This window comes from Lactuca sativa, chromosome 2, assembly GCF_002870075.4.
Source record: "Lactuca sativa cultivar Salinas chromosome 2, Lsat_Salinas_v11, whole genome shotgun sequence".
Taxonomy (NCBI): domain Eukaryota; kingdom Viridiplantae; phylum Streptophyta; class Magnoliopsida; order Asterales; family Asteraceae; genus Lactuca; species Lactuca sativa.
In genome coordinates this window covers 114,504,640-114,526,971 of record NC_056624.2, presented here as the reverse complement: position 1 = coordinate 114,526,971, position 22,332 = coordinate 114,504,640, and the positions used below count along the sequence as shown (strand labels likewise).

General features: G+C 33.4%; 4 protein-coding genes across 7 annotated transcripts; 3 read left to right on the top strand and 1 right to left on the bottom strand.

Annotated features, from left to right (window-relative positions):
* The first annotated feature begins 2,256 nt into the window (after positions 1–2,256).
* LOC111893872 (ER lumen protein-retaining receptor) lies at positions 2,257–4,149 on the top strand. The gene is made up of 6 exons (XM_023889959.3): positions 2,257–2,539; positions 3,056–3,321; positions 3,394–3,509; positions 3,613–3,686; positions 3,823–3,886; positions 3,974–4,149. The coding sequence occupies exons 1-6, from the start codon at positions 2,449–2,451 to the stop codon at positions 4,008–4,010; spliced, it is 648 nt and encodes a 215-aa protein (XP_023745727.1). The 5' UTR covers positions 2,257–2,448; the 3' UTR covers positions 4,011–4,149.
* Positions 4,150–7,170: 3,021 nt separating this feature from the next.
* LOC111893882 (vacuolar protein sorting 38) lies at positions 7,171–9,480 on the bottom strand. 3 transcript variants are annotated; one of them, XM_023889970.2, is made up of 7 exons: positions 9,324–9,480; positions 9,077–9,262; positions 8,768–8,974; positions 8,521–8,662; positions 7,920–8,065; positions 7,599–7,805; positions 7,171–7,515 (listed from the first exon to the last, which is right to left on the bottom strand). In XM_023889970.2, the coding sequence occupies exons 2-7, from the start codon at positions 9,254–9,256 to the stop codon at positions 7,399–7,401; spliced, it is 999 nt and encodes a 332-aa protein (XP_023745738.1). In that variant the 5' UTR covers positions 9,257–9,262; positions 9,324–9,480; the 3' UTR covers positions 7,171–7,398. The 3 variants fall into 3 exon arrangements, with proteins under 3 accessions (XP_023745738.1, XP_023745739.1, XP_052624354.1); XM_023889971.3 differs by having other exon boundaries at positions 7,920–8,067; positions 8,481–8,662; positions 9,077–9,465; XM_052768394.1 differs by having other exon boundaries at positions 9,077–9,463.
* Positions 9,481–15,334: 5,854 nt separating this feature from the next.
* LOC111893881 (uncharacterized) lies at positions 15,335–16,549 on the top strand. Of its 2 annotated transcripts, none has more exons than XM_023889968.3 (3): positions 15,335–15,491; positions 15,782–16,066; positions 16,157–16,549. In XM_023889968.3, the coding sequence occupies exons 2-3, from the start codon at positions 15,845–15,847 to the stop codon at positions 16,268–16,270; spliced, it is 336 nt and encodes a 111-aa protein (XP_023745736.1). In that variant the 5' UTR covers positions 15,335–15,491; positions 15,782–15,844; the 3' UTR covers positions 16,271–16,549. The 2 variants fall into 2 exon arrangements, with proteins under 2 accessions (XP_023745736.1, XP_023745737.1); XM_023889969.2 differs by having other exon boundaries at positions 15,340–15,491; positions 15,787–16,066.
* Positions 16,550–18,530: 1,981 nt separating this feature from the next.
* On the top strand, positions 18,531–21,855 carry LOC111893877 (uncharacterized). Its single transcript, XM_023889965.3, has 8 exons — positions 18,531–19,143; positions 19,357–19,449; positions 19,536–19,640; positions 19,715–19,864; positions 19,933–20,160; positions 20,255–20,434; positions 21,132–21,248; positions 21,359–21,855. The coding sequence occupies exons 1-8, from the start codon at positions 18,790–18,792 to the stop codon at positions 21,512–21,514; spliced, it is 1,383 nt and encodes a 460-aa protein (XP_023745733.1). The 5' UTR covers positions 18,531–18,789; the 3' UTR covers positions 21,515–21,855.
* Positions 21,856–22,332: the final 477 nt, after the last annotated feature.

The following is a 22,332-nucleotide window of genomic DNA, read 5'->3' as shown; positions in this document are numbered from 1 at the left end:
CACCCCTGGATTGCTATCGCCCAGGCACGTTTAATTGTAGAGTTCTTATGGGATCTGCTGCTCTCATGGCTTTAAAACGCGTTGTGTTAGGGAAGGTATCGACACCCCTTATAAAGAATGCTTTGTTCTCATTCCAAGCCGATGTGGGATCAGGTGTAACCCACCTTCACCCCCCATTATAGGGTTCGATGTCCCTGTCAAACATATCGACCCGTGCCCCAGCTCTGATACCATTTGTAACATCCCCCTCTGGCACGTATCACAATATTGTCTACTTTGGGCTCCCAACACAAAAACTTCCCAGAGGGTCACCCATCCCTGGATTGCTCTCTCCCGGGCACACTTAACTGTAGAGTTTTTATGGGATCCGCTGCCCTCAGGGCTTTAAAGCACGTTATGTTAAGGAAGGTATCCACACCCCTTAGAAGGAATGCTTAGTTCTCCTTCCCAGTCGATGTGGGATCAGGCGCAACTAATTAGACAAATAGGCTAGTATGTTATTTTTTTCCTGATGATCGCCTAATTGTTTGATTGTATGATATGTTGATATGTTATGTTAAGGGGTTAATGGTGGAACAACGCTACAACTATGAACCTATAATATCGACGATTGATGGTAGAACAACACAAGAGTTATGAGCCTAGATATCCACCATTGATGACTAGACTGACGCTAGATCCATTGTGTCGTTAAGTGGATCAACATGAAAGACGAGATACTTGTTTGTATGTGGATCAACATGAGAGCCGAAATACTTGTTTTTATGCAGATCGACACGAGATCCGAAAGACTTTTTTTGTATGCATTATATGTGTATTGTAGTGTGTGGTATATTAAGGAAATCACTAAGATTTATGCTTATAGTTGTTGATTCAATATTTCCCAGTGGCTTTGTGTGTGTGTGAGAGAGAGAGAGAGAGAGAGAGATGGGGAAAGCTTAACTGTACTGCAAGCACATCGCTAAGGATTCTAAGATTTAGACTTCCGCTATTTGTATTATTCTGATATAATTTATGATTTGAATCTATGATTTTAAAAAAGTTGATACTTGGGTTTAAAAGAAATGGTTGGGGTTGATGACTTGTAAGGGCAATGAACTTTGTTTCGTGTACACATTTAGTCACTTAAGTTTTTTTGTACATGTCTTACCATTTAATTTATTTATGATGTTCAAAATATATCATTATGATTGGATATTTTAGGTAAAACAACTTTTTCACTTCTTATGGCATCTCTGGTTATCTTCTTCGATGAATCTCCAACGTACACACAAATTGTGTGAAATCGGTTCTTGAACACACAAATACATGGGTTTAAACACATGGACATAAATACGTACACACACTTGATATATGGAATCTAAAAAACATACACACACTCAAAATTTAGAATCTGATATGGCTATTCATCTAGTTCTGGGGATGAACTCACATACGAAAACTCAAGATCTAAAAATTATGTTCATTTTCTAAGAACTTCATAACTCACAAATAAAAAATTATGTTTATGGATTTCATTTCTGATAAACAAACCCTAGATTTTATGGCTTTGTTTTTTTTTTTTTTGGGATTTCACAAGAAAACAATTTTACATTAACTTGAAGCTAATGAACAATCACTTAAGGGATTTCGCTTTTGGAATTTCAGAAAAAACAAAATTTTATAAGAACTTGAAGCTCAAGAGATTTCATTTATGGAATTTTAGATTTTTAGGTTTGAGATTGTATGTTCTTCAACTAGCAAATTGATTCTTACGTGTCCAAATATGTACAAGAAATCTTTTTATAAAACAAACACTCAAAAAAAAAAAGGATTTATGGGTGTGTATATTTGTGTTTGAGCCTATATTTTTTGGTGTGTATATTCATCTTGATTGAAAAATTCATAGTTTTCTTTGGAGAATTCATTTTATTTACTATAAATTTCATTTTGACTGATTAGATATTCAATACTCGGTCATAAAATAATTTTTTGAACATCATAAACAAAATCAATGACAAAACATATATAAAAATAAACATAAATAATTAAATATATACATAAAAACAAAGTTGATTGCCGTTACAAATAGTTATCCCAAGTCATTATTTCCTCTAAATTTTGTATAAGGGCTTTATAAATAAATGTAAACCTTTACTTATGTTTAAATGAGAAAAAAAGAAAAATATGATATTATCATAGAGAAGCCCATCTTCAAATCTGAACCATGAAAAGAAACCCGACCCGTTTTTGTCGTTCTCTAACTACGTTTCCAGGGGGTTTTACTTTCGCCCTTGAAGAAAGAGAAACAGGCAGCGAAGAAGAACCTGATTTTTGTCTGCTTGGATCAGCCGGGGAGATCTGTTCTATAAACATCTTTTCCAAGCAGATCCGTTCCAGTTTCTCATCAATTACATTCTTCTTCCTTCATTTACTCGAGTGTTCATCGATCCATAGACAACAGCAACGATGAATATATTCAGACTTGCAGGAGACATGACTCATCTCGCCAGCGTCCTCGTCTTGCTGCTAAAGATACACACCATCAAATCCTGCGCTGGTTTGCCCCCATTTTGACTTTATTTCTCTTCCGCTTTTGCAGATTTATACTGTTTGTAGGATATGAAATTTGGGAATTCTTAGCTCCATGACTTTCTCGTTAACTCAAAATGCTGTTTTGGGTTAATTTGGAGCCGATTTGATGATGTCGTTAGTCTGTTTGGAGAAATAGTTGTTTCTCGATTGCTCGTTAATGGACTCTCAACTTGTTTTATCTTATCTGTTCGTGTAATTTTGATTTCTACAAACATCAAGTGGATTTCTCGACAATTTTGCTGGTGGCATTTAGGGTTTATGATATCGTGCAAATTGTAATTGATTTGCTAGATGTTTTGGAATTCGAAATAGTATTCTGCATAACTGTTAGCCATAGCCATGGATTCCACAAGTGATTAGTCCTTCCTTCTTCCTGATCAACATGACATCTTTCGTCTTTTTCACTTTCCGATTTACACTTCTTCTAAGTTATATAATCACAAATTGTTCATACTATCAATAACACCAATGTTTCATGCAGGGGTTTCTCTGAAGACTCAAGAGCTCTATGCACTGGTGTTTGCTACTCGTTACTTGGATATATTCACAGACTTCATCTCATTATACAACACAACCATGAAATTAATATTTCTTGGAAGCTCTTTCTCTATAGTCTGGTATATAAGGCGCCACAAAATTGTCAGAAGATCCTATGATAAAGATCAAGACACCTTTCGCCATTATTTTCTTGTGCTTCCTTGTTTGCTTTTAGCCCTACTTATTCATGAAAAGTTCACTTTCAAAGAGGTATGTGTTTCTTTATGAGCAATATATGTTGGTTTAAATTATATCTGTTTAATTGTGACTTTTTTTGAGTAGATAATGTGGACATTTTCTTTATACTTGGAAGCTGTTGCAATACTTCCTCAACTGGTTTTGCTTCAAAGAACAAGAAATATCGATAATTTGACTGGTCAATATGTATTTCTTCTAGGGTAATGCATTATTTCTCCTTTACACTTTTATTCATATTCATAATATAATGTGATGAAAAAAATATTAAATAATAATTTAATGTTTTTAAATTTTGTTGTGTAGAGCATATCGTGGATTGTACATTTTCAATTGGATCTATCGTTACTTTACTGAGACTCATTATGTCCATTGGATCAGTATGTTTTTTTTTTCCTATATTCTTAATGAAAAAATTACAAAGAAAAAATATATATATATATATATTTTTAATCCTTTTATGTTTATTAAAAACATATGAATTGTGGTAAAAAAAATTTGTTACATATCTTGCAGCTTGGATAGCAGGACTAGTTCAGACATTGCTGTATGCTGATTTCTTCTACTACTATTTTGAAAGGTAATATGCGTTTTAATTAGTTTTTTTTATTAAATTTGGATGAAAATGTAAATATTGAAATGTTTATTTATTTTTGTATGAACACAGCTGGAAGAACAATGTAAAACTTCAATTACCAGCTTGAGGGCATGATAATATGATAGAGGCAGGAGATACCTGATAGTGTTCTAAGAATCCTTACCTTATTATATACTTTGTTTTTACTTTTTATTACACTTTTTGTACTCAACTCTTTATAATGAGACTGTAAACATCCCCCCCCCCCCCCCCCTTTTTTTTTTTCTTCCCAAATAGCAGATCATTTATATTAGAGATTATATGATGATTCCAAAATCAATCCACAAGTAACACTTGTTTGGTCCTTAAACCGGTTAAAAATAGTATTTTGTAAAAAAAATAAAAAATAGAGTAAATTACACGATTGGTTCTTCATCCAAATGTCAAATTTCGTTCTCTCTACTTCACCAGATATGTTTTTCCGGCACCACCACCACCACCACCAACCAACAAACATCGGAGATGATGAAGAGTTTCGGCCACCACCTACCTTCAACCACTGGCCACCTCCAGTCACCTCTTATATCATTTTCATCTCTCTTTCTCTCCATTATCCTCTTTTTTAGCTCCAACAAACACCACTTGTCACCATCAACATCCCCTTTCACCTCTTGCAACCACCACCACCTCCGGGAGGGAAAGAGATGGAAAAGAGAAATGAATTGTTTATGGAGTGTAGATTAACACGCGCGCACACACACACACACACAGAGAGAGAGAGAGAGATGTATATAAAGTGTAGATTTGTAAACCCTAGATGGCGTGGTGATGCGGACACTAATCGAACGGAGAAGATCTATGGCGTAGGCGGTGATAGTTGAATGTAGAAGATGTTTGACCTGCAAATTAGAGACAGTAGGGTAAAAGATAATGGTGGTGTAATTTTGAGAAGAACGAGTTGTTGGAATATTGATCCATGTTGACACTGGTGAGAGATATCTTCCAGCAAAAACGGTTGTGGTGGTTACAACGATCCTTCTCTCTCTAGCTCCGACGGCCCATCTCTCAAATAGAAAATGAATTGCTTAAGAATTGAAGGGTGTGGGTGAGATTAAGGGAAATGATAAATGTTTGTGCCTTTGGGGTGGTGCCCCCAATTTTTTTGGTTTTCTTTTAAATTGTTAATAACAAAAGATCAAAAATATATCAAAAAAGAAATAGAAAAGGTAAAATTGTCATTTTATGTTGGTCAGGATGAGAAAAAAACATTATAGAAAGTTAGAATTAACTTTTAAAAAGAAAAACTAAATATACAATTTGCCAGGGAAAAATTGTCAAATTTACCCAAAAGTATATTTTCGTTCAAAAACCTAAGTTCAGTTTATTAAATACTATACTACTATGTTAATATGAAAAGAGGGTATGAGAATGAGATCAAATGGTGATAGACGTTTGAACTTGATTTCTAAATTTTAACGACCTTTTTTTAATGCGTAAAGTTAATATTGTGAATATATATTAATTTTTTCTACATGATTTTCAATTTTTTTATTAAATTTCTTTCTCTTTGATTCTCACAATAATGCTTTAAAACTGAAACAAATAAAATATGGGAAAATGACACATACGCCCTATGAAGTTTCTAGGACTGACCCTTTTAGTCACTTAAGTTTTTTCGTGGTTTTATGAGGGAACCAACTTGTGGACAACCTATTCTTTTAGTCCCCTTTACTTGTTTTAGCCTGTTTAGAGGACACAGACAAAACTTGGGGCCCACCTCTCTCTCTCTCTCTCTCACACACACACACACACACACACACACACACACACACACACACACACACACACACACACACACACACACCAGAAAAAACCCAGCAACAACCAAAGTTGTTGCCTTCTTCAACCCATCCTCTCGTCTTTCTTCTATTTTGATGGCAGACTGATCCAATCACCACCAAACCATCGCCATGGCCAGTTGAAGCAAGCCTCCGACCGCAAACAGGATCACCGTCATTGTTCACCGGAGAAGAAAAACCGATGAGAATCACCATTTTCCCTCATGTCTTCATCTCTTTTCGACCATCAAGCAGCTTCCAATCATTTTTCCTTACTCCTCCATCAATCTTAGGTAACCCTTTTTCTTTTTTGTTCAGAACTCATTCAAAAATCTCCAAGAACAGTCAGCACCTACCATGATGGCCGGTGACATGAACAGTTCCGACCGTATAGTCCCGGTGATGGGTTCGGTCCTAAACATATATGTAGTTCCTCATTGGCAGTACTCTCTTCTGGTCGTCACCTGTTAGAGCCAAGAACAGCAGAAGTAATGAGTGTTGAATATCACCGATGATAATGGGTACCACCCACCACAGCGGCGACGAGTGGTTGTAGCACAACAGCTCCACTGCTTCCGCCTTCCTAATCCAGCTTTGATCGAATAGAAAAGAAGGTGCACATATCAGGGTTGTTGGGAGTGGGGCTGTGGTGGTTTTATGGCGGACGATGGTGGTTTCCAGTGAGGAAGAAGGTGATGGCAATGGTGGAGAGAGAGAGAGAGAGAGAGAGAGAGAGAGAGAGAGAGAGAGAGAGAGATGTCATTGGACCTTTTAGTTTTTTTAATTTATTAAAATATAAAAATAAGTGAAGTGGCATAAGGGGGTAACCGGTTTACCCCTTCGTTTTCTCAAAAAGGACATGTTGGAACCGACAAAACTAAATTTGTTCCCTTAAAAAGCCACTTAAAAAGTTAAATGACCAAAAGAGTAAACCCTAGAAACTTCATAGGGCGTAGTTGTCATTTTCCTAATAAAATATTGAACATTTTATATATATTTTCACTTTCCAAGTTATACTTGTAGTTTGTAACTATAAACTGTATAAATAATAATAATAATATTTTGTTCCAAAGTTTTTTTTTGAATTTGTAGTAATTACTAGAGAAATTGTTAGAAAAGTCCAAATACTTTCGGAAAAGTTATACTTCAGTTCCATTTTTTTTAAACATAAAAGTCCCGACTATTTCAATTTGGCTCGAATTTACAAAAAAAATCATTTTTTTTATTTTAATAGGAAATGACATATTATCATGTAAAATCAAATAATCGAGACCTAATGCTCAAATAAAAAATTGGTACTCAAATATAACTTTTCCAAAAATATTAAGACTTTTCTGACAATTTCCCTAGTTACTAATTGAATATGTACGAGATTGTTCAAAAAAGTGACTAAAATTTGAATATTTTTGGGCCAAAAAAATCCATAAAGATGAAAAAGAACCAACCAAGTAGAATGCTCAATGCTGATCTTAAATATATATTATATATATTTATACAAAATGCTCATTAATCACAATCTCACTATAAATGTAATATCAACTTATCAAGGAACAAATGAGAGAACCCATTTGTTCTTTTTCTCTCCACTCATTACTCAAATACACGAATTACACATTTACACCTCAATGAATAAAAACAATTTAGTAAAAAATGTAAAAACACAAAGAAACCATTTCTTTATGAATTAATATATTCGTGGGAAAGAATGTTATTTAGCAGCTCTCTGAAATTTGCCAACACATGACGTGGCCCTAAACTTTCAACCCCAATGAAGTTTAACAACTGCTCTAAATCCTACACAGATTCACATGTCATCATCAGGTTAATTTTAGCCCCATAATTTAAATATAAATATTAAAGAAAAAACAAAGTAAAACCTTGTTAAGTAGGAATACTGCATAAGCTGATCTTGTCGTTTCTTTCCCTTCCAAAAACAGAGGAAATTCAATCGGCTTTGTTGATGTGAATTCAGGTATAGATTCAACTAAAGGAGGAGTATAATCACATATATATGTTCTAGAAGCTCCCAATCGTATTGGATACCTCAAAGGAACTTTTATATATAACGCAAGTAATGAAACAGCCTACAAGAAAACCACTTATTTCATATGATTATACCAAAAAAACATTTTATTAAATCATGTGTGGAAAATTTGAGTCAAATGTTGCAATTATTTTAGGAAAGAAAGAACACGGACATGAGCAATATAACCGAGCGCAGTTGCCGAACTCAAGGCCTCCTTTTTGTCGGTTAAAAAATTCATCTTCGTAAAAGGGTGCACACTCAAATGCCCTAAAATAGTCATTGATGTTGCATCTAGGGATTTTTGTACATCATGTTTCCCTATCAAATTAACAAAAATATAAAATTAATAAGAAAAAAAATTATGACCCTTATATAGTGACAGAAACAGAAAGCACATGTTGTACTGTGTTTGACATGCATTGGACATACTGATATCAAAGATGCTGATAGTGACCGATAGTGGTAAGTGACATGACACATAAAAAGTTATACTGCGTTTGACATTCATTGGACTGCGTTTGACATTTATTGGACTGAGAGTGATGTTAAAGGAAAAATTATGAACTTAATAACGGCCAAAACAAAAACATGTTGTACCGTCCGAAACAGAAAAACAGAAAATAAGTTGTACTGTATTTGGCATGTGACAGAACACATAACAGGTTATACTGTGTTTGACATACATTAGACTGAAACGGATTTTAAAAAGGGTATATACATGATAAATTGATAATGAGAATGAGAATAAATAAAAATCAAGTTGTAGCTCTCACGTGTATGCCCAATCACAACTTTCACAGGATAGAGCAATGAAATCTGTGACACCATAAATTGTTGCTGCATTCTCAACAATTTCTGCAAATTCTGAAGGTGATGAGCATAACCTTTTTCTCCTCGCAATGACTTATTTGCTTCCTGAATCCAACACCAAATTCATATTTCTTTATTGTTTTTAAACCAAGAAGAACAAAAGAAAGAATTTGAATGATGAAAACATGGGGTTAATACTTAATTGATTACCTGCAATCGACTAGTAGCTACAGAGAGAGCAGAACCAACCATTAGAAGAGATCGAATCTCAGAGTTAAGTTGTTCTTCCTGTTTCTTCGTTTTCTCTCGTACAGCTTTTGATCGCATTGACATGTTTCCCATTAACAGTTTTCGAGCTTCTAATTTCTCCCGCATCTCGTCAAGCTCATTTGACCATTTTATCGATTCTGCTTCTAACTGCGCAACATTGAATCAATTTCACGATTCTGATTAACCTGATTTCACTTCGCCTTTTTTACCGTAAAATTAAAACCTTGATCCTAAATTCCTAATTCCTACCTGTAAAAAGGAGTTGAGCTTCTCTCGGATTATGGATTTCTTCTGATTAGCTTCGTCAAGGGCGGAGGAAAGACTGGAAAGACGAGCAAGCTCTTGTTGGAAATCTTCCCATGGAATGATTTTCGATTTCTCCTCCTTGTTATTGTTTGTTTCTTCTAGCGGTTTCTTCTTCGATTCCATCTATAGCTGCAGTAATCGATGATGATGAGAATTGAGGATCAAAAGTAGTAAATCAGTGTGAACCCACCTCATCATCTTTTTTAAGAAATTAGGGAAAATATTAGGGATTGAAGATCATCGTCATTGCTTGATTCGTTCAACGTTGAGGAATTGATGGTAGCTTCCAAGAGAAGCAACAAACTTCCCTTTGACTTATGTACGAAATTGTTGACCCCTATCATGTGGGAGTGTAGGACCTATAATTTTGTTTTTCTCCACGATTTTCTATTTCAGGGAGATTACTATTTACTAATCTTGCACTTATCAAATAATAGTTAAAAAATAAAGAGAAATCCTTCTTAAATATCAAAATATCATATTTACCCAATTTAATTTCTAAATATCATATTTATCCTTTATAAAATTTCTAAATATCATATATATCATTTTTAAACATTAAAATATCATATATGTCATTCTTAAATATCAAAATATCGTATATGTCCTTGTTAAACATCAAAATGTCAATGATAATATCTAAAATATCTTCCATCTACAACATGATAATAATCATCAACAACAAAAACTAAACAATCAAAATATACATTCCATTGAGAGGGTTGAAGATGAATCTTTTTGTTTGTCAAGGAGGCGACATCCCAACAATTTAGAAGTAGACGTAAGGATAATATGGTTAAAATTTTTAATTATTATAATAATTCTAAGGTATAAAAATGATTATAAAATATTAAAAAACAGTATAAAAAAGGATTTTGGCAAATATGATATTTTGAAGGTTTATGAAGGGTAAATATGATATTGAGAAATTAAGCTGAGCAAATATGATATTTTGAGGTTTAAGAAGGACATATATGAAATTCTCCCTAAAAAATACATCTTAGCCAAAAATAACCGGGATAACGACTTAAAATGAAAATATATTCTTTGATTTGTACACATTTGGTCACTGAGTTTATTTTTTGTTCATATTTACCCATTCAATTTGTTAAACTGTACACATTCAGTCTTTATGACCGGTTATTACAGGTTAACCAGTAAAATGTTTTAATAGGGTAATATATTTCTCATTTTATACACATTTAGTCCTTAATATTTTTGTACACATTTAGTTCTTAATTTTTTTGTTGCAAAATAATTTATTTTTGTTTTTGTACTCATTCAATACTTATGAATGTTTTCTTTAAGTTTTTCTCACCACATCTTACATGAAACAATCATTAACGAGGTGTTTTAGGCTTTTGATGTTTATGTCTATCGCGATCTCGACTATTTGGTTGCTTAGGTCATGTGTTGTTAACGTCATAACTTTTTTATACTATCTCGGATTTTAACGATCTTTATATCTATGCGTTTGTATTTTAATCTACTACAACTTTCGTTTATATTACTCCCGTTAAAAAGTAATATATTTTTATTACGATCTTTATATCCACACATTTTTTATGAATGCATATATGAATGTTTTTTTTTTATAAAATCGTAAGTAAAAACATATTATTTTTTAACAAGAGTAATCTTAACGAAAGTTATAGCAGACTTAAAAAACGAACACGTAGATATAAAGATCGTTAAAATCAAATATCGTATGAAGAAGTTACGACGTTCGAAATACAAAACCTAAGCTAAACCAAAAGACATATGCAACCAATCAGTCGAGGCTATGATGGGCATAAGCATCAACAGCCCCACACACCTCATCAATCAGGGACGGAGGATTTGGTAGTAGGTGTTGCCGGTCAGTAGTAAGTGTTGCCGGTAAGTAGAGAAAAGAAAAAAAATCGAAAAACATCGAAAAATTTACACTGCGTATAGAAAAAGGCAAGGGCTGTCGGTGCCACTACGGACACCCAAAGAGAACCATCCATGTCATCAATGATAGTCTTATGTTAGATGTCGTGAGAAAAACCCTAAATAAATCATTCATAAGTACTGAATTTGTAGAAAAATAAAAAATGACTTATTTTGAAACAAAAAAATATTAAGGACTACATGTATACAAAAATATTAAGGACTAAATGTGTACAAAATGAGAAATATATTACCCTAATAAGTCATTTTTCCCGGCTAACCTGGAGTAACCGGTCATAAGGACTGGATGTGTACAGTTTAACAAGTTGAAAGGGTAAATGTGAACGAAAAAAAACTCAGTGACCAAATTGAAAAATATATTACCATTTTAAGTCATTATCCCAAAATAACCCATAAAAGTGCAGTCAACGGGTATTAACTACTGTTTTGTTTGAAATCTACTATTTCATGGTAATGGACTACTGTTTTACGGCCCGTTTATTTTTTTCGTGACCCATTAGCCCAAAGTATATAATGTTTAATTTTTCAGATTAGGTCATTTTTCACTAATGTTTTATTGGTTTGCATTTTTTTTTATCTCAATGGAGCACCCGAAAAACAACTAGGTTTGTCTACTTTTCATCAAAATTTTACCCTGTTCGTGATTAAGAGTAGGTTTTGTATATGGGGTTAAGTTTTATTTCAAAAAAATCAAAAAAATAAATAAATAAATAAATCAAACTGTAGGTTTCATACGAAACCTACGGTGTACAAGTGCCTAATGCACAGATTATGTAGTGTCGACTTGTACACCTACGGTTTCGTAAGAACCGTACATAATTTTTTTTTGTGTATTTTTTTTTTTTTTAAATTTGATCCAACATGACCGAAATTTTATATATAGTATTATTTCATGATTTTTTTTATAAAACTAAAAAATAGCAAAACCGTAGTTTTTTTTTTCGGTTTTTTATTAAAAAAATTATAACCAATAAACATTTGTATATATTGTCAATTCTATGGTTTTTATTTTGAAAAAAAAAGAAGCGATAGGTTTCATAAAACATACGGTTATATATATATATATATATATATATATATATATATTCAATTTTCATCAAAAAAAATTGTTTCTACGGAATTTTAATGATTGTATATATGTTATGATTCAATGTTTGCATTTCATGAAAAAGTATGTTATTTTCTATGTCTCGATTATAGCATACAATAGCAATGCACTATCTATTTGAAGAAGTTTTTATGTTTATAATGTGTAGATACTTTGAAGTATAATGTATTGATAAAATAACATTTTGTTTTGGTTGTTTCGGGTTTGTTATAAAATATGTTATTGTCACACCTACTGCTGAAATGGACGAAACTAAGCGTCTACATTTTAGGTTTTCTAGACGTACATTATCATTTGGGCCCGAGGAGTTTTGTATTGTGTTCGGAATTTACATGGGCCGTGTCCTAGATCAAGGATCGAATTTTCAACAATGTATAAACACGGATACGGTGAAAATGCATTTTGGTCCAGAGTCTTCCCATATCGCACGAACACTAGTTTACTTGTAGAAGATTTAGAACTCCTTATCTTGAATCAACGATTCGATGAAATATCGACTCACGACGGTATCCGTTCCATTTTGCTAAATATTCTGAATCAAGGTTTTTTCGGGAAAAGATCTCAATGATAAAGTCACCAAGGAATTTTTGTGGGTGGTGGGGAACCTAGATGGATGGAATATGTATTTTTCAATTTAATATTTTTAATAAAATACTATTTTTTATACGTTTAACTAATATTTTTGTTTTTAAATATAAGTTCTATTGGGGGGGGGGGGGGGGGGGGTTATCTATGGAGTAAAATATACCCTAAATTGTCGGGTATGTTTAAAATTTTTGAGGATCATATGTCCAAACATCCAACAAAACCTTATGTGTATACATTATCGGAATTTGTTATTCTTTTGAGGTATATTTAATTAATTAAAAAATATATTTATAAAATTTTACGTCTTTATTTTTTGATAATTTTATTTATTGCTAACACTTATAAATTAATGTATATTTATTACAAGATATGGATATGGGAGATGTCCCCAATAGTTCGAGGAAATGCTGTGATACGATGAAATAATTTATATCCTTGTATTTTGCAATGGTTTCATATTAGGTTGTTGACTTGGGAGAAATTTTATGATGTTTTCGATGTTGACCAGGACGAGGCGCATCAACACAAAAAAAAGATGATTGCCTCATATGCCAAGTCCTCTACCACACATTATTTGTCATATATTACTAGTTTGAATTGTGAATCGTCTGAAGTCTCTTCTTCTGTACGCTACAACTTTAGAAAATATGTAAGTAAAATGGTAAAAGTAGAATCTAGTATATTAATATTTTTCAACTATTATTGATAAATCAAATAATTTATGTAGGGGGTATCTTCGTTTGATCCATCCTGTGGAATCAGCCAATCTACCCAGTCCACCGAACAAACTCATACAGTGTGAATTAACAAAAGAATAACCCGATAAATACTGACAAAACTTCAATATTTGGAGGAAGAAATCCGAGGAATGAAAAATAAATAGGGATTTCGAGAAGAGGATGAGTTGGAAGAATTTTTTAACGAAACTTTTGAGGTGAAATAATTAATTTTAGAAATTTACTATCAATTTTTAACATAGTTTTTGAGGTAAAATAATTAATTGTTAATTTTGCTTTGTTTTTTTATTAATTATTTTTTGATTAAATGTAGGGGAATGAGAATGTGGATGTTAATTATCGGATGCCAAGCCCGATGGGCCAACAATTCAGTAGTCCACGGATATCAAATCGAGTAAACAAGGATGATGATGTTGATAATCAACAAGAGTTTGATTGTAGAAAACAAAAACAAATCATGAAGGAGGTTATAATTTTCTTTTTGTATATTAATTTTTTTATTTTTTGAAAGTATATTAAAAAAATTAATATTTTTTTGTAGATGCGAAAATCATATACTCGGGCCTCTTATTGCAAAACCAAGTCGTCTGGTTAGGCTATTGAAACCTTCTCAATATCTTAGCTCTCCATACGTTTCGGTAAGTATGTTAAAAATTATATTTACTAAAATTTTATTACTATATGGATAGTTATTGACAACGTATATAATGTAGGTTCAAAATGCCCCCTGATATTGTTGGGTGCAAAGTTATTCATGATTGACTTTGTAAATGTTTGACTTTTGTAAAACCCACTTGCATGTGGAGTATTTGCCTTTTGACACATGTGTAAATGAGAGTGAGAGAGAGACATGAAAACACCTCTATATAAGGTGGGTTTGTCCACTTGTAGATGTGTGCTTGAGAGATGTAGTCATAATGATTAGTGAGTGAGATATTTATGAAGCTCTAGACTAGATCCTTTTTTGTACTCATTTACTATGATCGAATATATCTTTTACACTAGGTAGGCTTTCCATGCCCATTAGTGGCCCATTAATGGCCTAATTTGCCAAATTAGGCCCAAATCCACTAATGGGCTTTACCCTAAGCCCGAGCATCTCCTTGGCCCACATTATCTGACTTTTGATGGCCAATTAAGGCCCAGAGAACCAAAATCCCTTGCATGGCCCAAACTGAGGCCCAAAACGGCCAAAACCCATATATGATTGGTACGCTGGGTGTACTCCTATGTACGCTAAGCGTACAAGCCAAATGGTGAGTACGCTGGGCATACCTTCATCTACGATCAGCATAATCCCCCTGTTACGTCACTTTCCCATTAAGTGCTTAATACTCTACTCCAGAAGCTACAATTACATATCCAAGTCCTTATTGACGTCTTAAACCATAAAGTTGCTTACTTGATGGCTTTGCATGACCCATATAAGCTCAAACTCAAAAAATAACACTCTACTTCCATGGAAATGGTCTTAACTCATGCATGAACCCATTAGTACATCAAAGGTGGCAACTTTCTGCCTTAGGGACTCATTTAACACTGAGAGTGGCAACTTTAAGTCTTAGAAATCGGATTGACCCACAAGCTTCCACCTTTAGACCAAAATGGTCCAAACCCCACTCTAAGAGATCTAAGAGGATAAATGATCAAGATCAAAGCTTTATACCTTCATCAAGCTGAGAATGAGTTGGGATTGACTTTTGATCAAATTCGGTTTTCGAGAAATCAGTCCAGTTGTTCCGTGTCATGATCTTGACAACCTTGATAACAAAATTTTAATGAAAAAATGGCCGTTTTAGTGGTTTTATAACAAAATTTGGTGCAAAAACGACATTAGGAATAACTTTAGGGGAGAATCGACGTTTTATTTCAACAAACCACAAGCATTTGGTCCGACATTACGAGTCTAGCAATACGCCCCAACCTCCAATCCTCCTCCGGCGAACGGTGGCCAGCAGCAGTATATCCGACGGTATATCTAACGCTCCATGCGGTTAGTTTCTTCATCATTATTTCTACATATTTCCTTTGAATTTTCGATACGATTTAATTATTGACTTCAAAACGAACATTGATTTTAAACTCTTTAAAGTAGGCGTTTCAAACAGATTTTGTATTGCTACAAATTACATATATTCGCTGTTAATCTGGAAACGACCTCAATGCGGAATTTATATCCGGAAAGTTCTGTGATTGACATCCAAATCTAAAGTTTCTCAGGTTAATCGGATCTTTTGATTTGACTGCAAACCCTAATAGTTTTTACTGCTTAAATTGAACCAGAATAGGCTATTTTGAGTAAGAAAAGAGGGAAAATTACAGTAGATATTGATTTGAATCAAGAGGATGGGGTCTGGTGAAGCTTTAAAAGCTGCAAAGGTTTACAGAGAGCTAATGAAAGCAGTGAAGAAACACATTGGGAAGGAAGAACACAAAACCCATTTCAGAGACTTCATAAAGTCGGAATTCAAGAAAAATGGAGATGGGTTAGAGACATCATTCATCCAGCAAAAAATCAAACTTGCCCATGATTATACTTTCCTTATAAACAGTGTCCATCATCACCAGGTAAACATTTTCCATCTTGATCTTGCAAAATCATGTTACAATCCCGTGTTAATGGAAGTTTCATGATGCTTGTGAATTGTGATGTTGTAGGAGTTGCTATTTTCATACAACATTGCTGTCGATAGAACAGATGAAATGAAGAGAATACTTGGAAAATCTGCTGCAAGTGTGGGTCTCCAGCTTCCTGATGTTTATCAACCTTGAAATTTGGAAAGCATGAATGATAATTGATAAAGCTCATAAATTTACTTCATGAATAAATTTGGGTTTTTAATTGGCAAGATTATAGACTAAATTGGCTAGTTTTCTTTCTGAATCTTGTTTAAGAGTTTGAGATGTCTTGGACACTTCACAGTTTTGGCCTTCATTGTCTTTTTCTAATTGGCTTTGAATTTTCTAAAATGGTCATTTTGTGTTGGGAAATTGATTACTTAGAACTTTACATATCAATGTTTAAAAAAACGTTACATTTTTTTTTCTTTATACTTGTTCTTGATGATTATGAGGGACTTACATATGATGCAAACAAGCTGTGTCTATATGAACTTCAAACAATAGCATGTTGCTTTTATTTAAGTCGACTGTAGTACCAACCATTTCAACTTACTCCTCTAGTGTTGCACTAACCCTACGTGCTTCTTCGATTCTTTCCATTGAGTTGAAAAACTTTTGTATATCTTCAGACATTATAAATAACTTTTATAATATGTTATAAAAAGCTAGCTTTTTCTTCGCTTAGCGACTGCTGAAGGTGGTAATGAGATTTCCAATGTTAACAATCGTTTTTTCTAGGGGTGTTCGTTTGGATGGATCGGTTTGATCCGATCCAATCAAGTGAATCCAAATTGATTTCGGTTTTCAAAACATGAATCCGAATAGTCCAAACTAAATTTAAATCCAATCCGATCCGATCCAATTACAATTCGGTTGGATCAGTTTTTATAATTCGGTTTTCAAAAACCAAAACATTTTAAAATGACAAATAATTATAATATTACTAAACTTTACACAAGAAGCAAAAAGAAATTACTTAGTTGTGTTTTGTAATTTATAAACAACTAATAAGAAGATATATTATAGTTAAATATTTTATAGATAGAAAACTTTTAAGTGAAAATGCATATTAATGTTTTTTTATCGGGTGAAATGTTCCTATTTGAAAAAATAAATTACAAAATTAATAAAAAAACTATAGATATATTATAAATAGATAAATAATAAATGTTTATTCGGTTTTTTTGGACTATTCGGTTCCTCTTTTATAAACCAAAACCAATTCAAAATCCAAAATAATAATTCGGTTTTATTGTAAACCAATCCAAAAATCCGAATATCCGAACCAAATAGTCCAATCCAAATTGTCCAATTGGATAATTCGGTTTTATCCGAATAGTGAACAGTCCTAGTTTTTTCATACGGTGAAAATCATGAATCATTTATAACACAATCCTATCAGCAAGTCACCTTTGTCTAACATGCATACCGACTAATCTAACATGAATCATTTTTAAGGGTTTTTGGGCTACACACAAGTTACTAACATGCCTACTAACTAATCTAACAAAAAAATGTTTTTTTACCAAAAAGTTGAAAATCAAATATTCGCATCCCGGACATGCTCTTTGCATTCCAAATACACTATTTATAATCTAGACTGGCACTTTAAACATATGAACATAAAATCCAAACAAATAAACATGTAATACTAACATGGTTCCTGAAATCCATGTTTTTCTTCAAAGAAAAACTTCAATGTTTGAGTTTGATTATTTTTTTTCTTTAAATTTTCTGAAATCACATTACAATATGAGATCTGAACAACACTTAGACCATCCGTTACACCTAACACTAACCACTATAGTGGTGGGTATAACGTCATAGCCACTAACAACTAACCACCACTAAAATGTTGGTATACCCACCACTATATCTCTTTTATTTTTTGATTTTAAATAAAAAAATATATATATTTTATTGTAGAGAGAGATAGAGAGAAAAAGAGAGAAGAAGAAATCTGATTGGACGTGCTCTTCGTTCTCCCCATCAGAAAGCACAACGACCACTAAGAACCACTAAGGTCTGGGGTGGTGTACACTAACTATGGTCATGACCACCTAGACTACGAACCATTTCGTGGTATCCCCGACAATCTTATAGGACCCAAGGCTGGTCCGTTTATTTATAAGACTTTTTTGCAGAGAAGTAAAAAATTGGGTCCATAAAATTTCGGACTAGCGATGGATTAGTAACAAATTTATGACAGATAACGAAATATTAGTGACGGATTAACGTTGAAATCCGAACAGATAAAATTTTGGACTACATTTACATAAATGAGAGCCTTTGAGGAAGTTGATCATTTTTTTAAGGTTATATTTAAAAAAATATTTAACTAAAAGTTTGATTGGTTTATTTAATGTCTATATAATAAGATGAGACCATAGATAACTCTAAAGTTTTTGATTTAATCGAGATGAAATTGTTTTGGATTAATCCCCTCAAAAACTCTACAATTAAAGATGTGGCAAGAAACGTGGGGCACAGCACTGATTGGAAGCAATATGGCGGTTCCACGAGGAAGACGATGACAACACACGGCCGGAGACACAGCTGTAACAATTTCCAAAGACGAGACAAACAACACACATACAAATACAACACGCACTCACCACTGTGTGAATCAAAATCAAACCCTCATTCACAGAACCAGAATCTGCAGAATCATGGTGAAGAAACGCCTTCCTGATTGGCTCAACAGCCCCATGTGGTCTTCTCCCACAGTAACCACATCTCCACCACCGAAATCACGATCGCTATCGCCGCCGCCTCCGCCTCCTTCGTCGTCGAACGATGATCGATATGGTATCGGTAGTTACCCTTCCAAATCTTCCTCCGTCACGTCATCCGATTCTTCTCTGAATGAACCGCATGTTCCGTTGCCACCTCCTACTTCAATCAAACAGGAACCGACTCCGAAGACGAGAATTAGGGATTCATCGACCCGTAGCGTGAACAGTGATAACGACGTTAGTTCCTCCATTGAAGATGTTTCACGTCAGGCACAGTTATTAGAAGAGGTTAGACATCTGAATTTACACAATCAGAAGATTTTCATGCTTCTAATTTCTAGAATACGATCAATCAAGGTTTTTACTGAACGAAAAACAATTTCTAGCGAACACAGTTGGTTCCCAAGTAATAACCGAAATTCAAATACTAGTAATGATAACAAACGCAATCATTAGTCACTACACCTCTTTTTTTTTTTTGTTGATTTCTGTTGAATGTAGCTATCGAGGAAGATTATAAACATTGGAGAACTGCGACAACTCTGTTTGTTGGGTATTCCAGATGCTGCTGGCATCCGTTCCACTGTATGGAAGGTGAGTAACAAAATGCGACCTGTCTTGAGAGCTCTATGTGTTTGAAACTTGAAATAGATTCATTTGTGATTCTTTCATACTTTCAGTTGTTGTTGGCATATCTTCCAACTGATAAAGGGCTTTGGTCATCAGAATTGGCTAAGAAGAGAGCTCAGTACAAACAGTTCAAAGAGAACCTTTTGATGAATCCAGTAAGTTTTTAGTTCATATAATTACTCAGTAGACTTCTTTCTCCATGATTCTGAATGTTTCTGTGGCTAGTCAGTCAGAAATCACCAGGACATTTGAAGTCTCTGCATCTCTTAAAAATGGTGATCTAAGTGAGGGAAAAGGGTTACTGGAAAGGTCAAAAATACCTCATGGGGAGCATCCATTAAGCCTAGGGAAGACTAGCATTTGGAACCAATTCTTTCAGGTATGATTCCACTCTCACACAAGAAAGAATGATTTTTGGATTCAATTCTTAAATCAAATACTTTGTAGGACTCTGAGATCATTGAGCAGATAGATCGTGATGTGAAACGAACTCATCCAGACATACCTTTTTTCTCTGGTGACTCAGCATCTTCAAAAGCCAATCAAGAATCTTTAAAAAACATTCTCATCATATTTGCAAAACTGAACCCAGGGATAAGATATGTGCAAGGGATGAATGAACTTTTGGCCCCTTTGTTCTATGTTTTCAGAAATGACCCTAATGAGGATTCTTTGGTAAGTGAATAAAATAACATTGATTGTCAATTTGTCATATTATATCAACATGATTTTGGTTTAGTAATTAGTTGATATGGATTTATTTGTACAGGTTAATGCTGAAGCAGATACTTTCTTTTGCTTTGTTGAGTTAATAAGTGGTTTTAGAGATAATTTTTGTCAGCAACTTGATAATAGTATTGTTGGCATTCGATCCACAATTTCAAGATTATCACAGCTTTTAAAGCAACATGATGAAGAGCTATGGCGTCATCTTGAGGTCACAACAAAAGTAAGAAATCACTTTAGATAGAAGGGTAAATTGGTCATTTACATTTACTCTCGTTCAGACAGTTTATTCAGTCCAAAAAGAAACTGTATGTGTTCATACATTAACTTAAAACAGAAAGACATTTATCCATTGATCTCTTTTATCCATACAACAATTTTGATAGAAAAAAAGGGTAAAGATGTCATTTTACTCATGAGATGATTCAAGGAGTCCAAAAAAGAAAAAGTATTTGTCGATATAACAAAGACAAACATCAACTATTCATTGGGCACTTTATCCATGCAACAATTTCATTTTATAACGGTTCGCAAATAAGCAGTCTTTTTTATTCAAATTTACTTCTAGATAGAAGGGTAAGATGGTCATTTACTCTCATTGAGACAGGTTCAGTCCAAAAAAAGTAGTTTTTTTTTTCAATACAACAGACATCATCTATCCATGCAGCAGTTTCATTTTATAATAGTTAGTTCTCAAATAGTCGGTCTTTTTCTAGATAGAAGGGTAAAATGGTCATTTACTCTGTCCAAAGAAAAAAAAGGTCTCTGTTCAATGTTTATACAACACTTGCTGCAAAAAAAAAAAAAAATAGAACATGCGCCAAGATTCCTTCTTGTCTAAAAGCAAACGGAAATTCATTTTTTTTTTACATCAAGTGAATGTCGATGAAAAGACTAAAATGGCCTTCTTGTAATGACAGGTAAACCCACAGTTCTACGCATTTAGATGGATCACACTTTTACTGACTCAGGAGTTTAACTTTTCTGATAGTCTTCACATTTGGGATGCACTCTTAAGCGACCCAGAGGGACCTCAAGTGAGTCAACTCAACTCAACTCAACCCAACTCAACCCAACCAACATTTGTATATTGTCTAGATACAAGGGTAAAATGGTCATTTACTCTCTCGTTCTGTTACATTTACAGGAGACTCTCCTTCGGGTTTGCTGTGCAATGCTGATTCTGGTTAGGAGGCGTTTGCTTGCTGGAGATTTCACAGCAAATCTCAAGTTATTACAAAGTTACCCTTCTACAAATGTTAGTCAATTGCTCTATCTTTCCAACAAGTTGAGGTCTTGTTAAAATTAAATTCATTGATTTTGTAGGGTTTTTTTTTTTTTTTTTTTTTTTTGGATGGGTAAATTTATAATCACAAAAGTTAGGTTTCTTTATTTTTGTTAGTAGGTTTAATGTCAGTTAAAAAGTGTTAGTTTTTTTTTTTTTTTTTTTTTCCTGCTTCACTTGGTTTATGGAAATCGAACTTCAAAAGATGTAATGTAAACTGTTGTACATTTTACACCATTGTTTATAGAATGTTAGAGAAATTCCGGGAAAATAGCAACACATTTTTTCTTTTATTACTAATATATTGGCAATGTACTTTAAATTTTACATATGATAGTAATGTAATATTAGTTTTTGAATGATTGACATTCTGTCTTTTTGCTTATGTGGCATCCAACCGATGTTGATGTGGCAATATAAATACCAAATTATCAGCCAATGATTGGGATTTGATTCCTATACCTTTAAGGTTGGAGGGTATGGTCATGTTTTACCTTTCACATTTTTCGTGCGACCTAAGCGTCATTTTATTTGTCAATCACTCTCTTTAAAATTCAAAAAATAATCACATTTTATTTCATCTTATTTTTTTACAATTTGAAAAACTGTAATTTAATAAATCAGTATAATTAATTCAAGACAAATCTTCCCATGTGGTTTGCCAAAATTTGGGCTTTAGTTCCTAATTATTTTATTTTATTATTATTTTTTTTGTTATGGAAAGTCATGTGGTTTTCAATTTATATCGTGGTTCCATTGTCTATAGAAAATATGTAAAATGACTTTTGTACCGTTTTAAATTTCTTTTAGTTTTTTCTTTCTGGTTAATTAGAGTT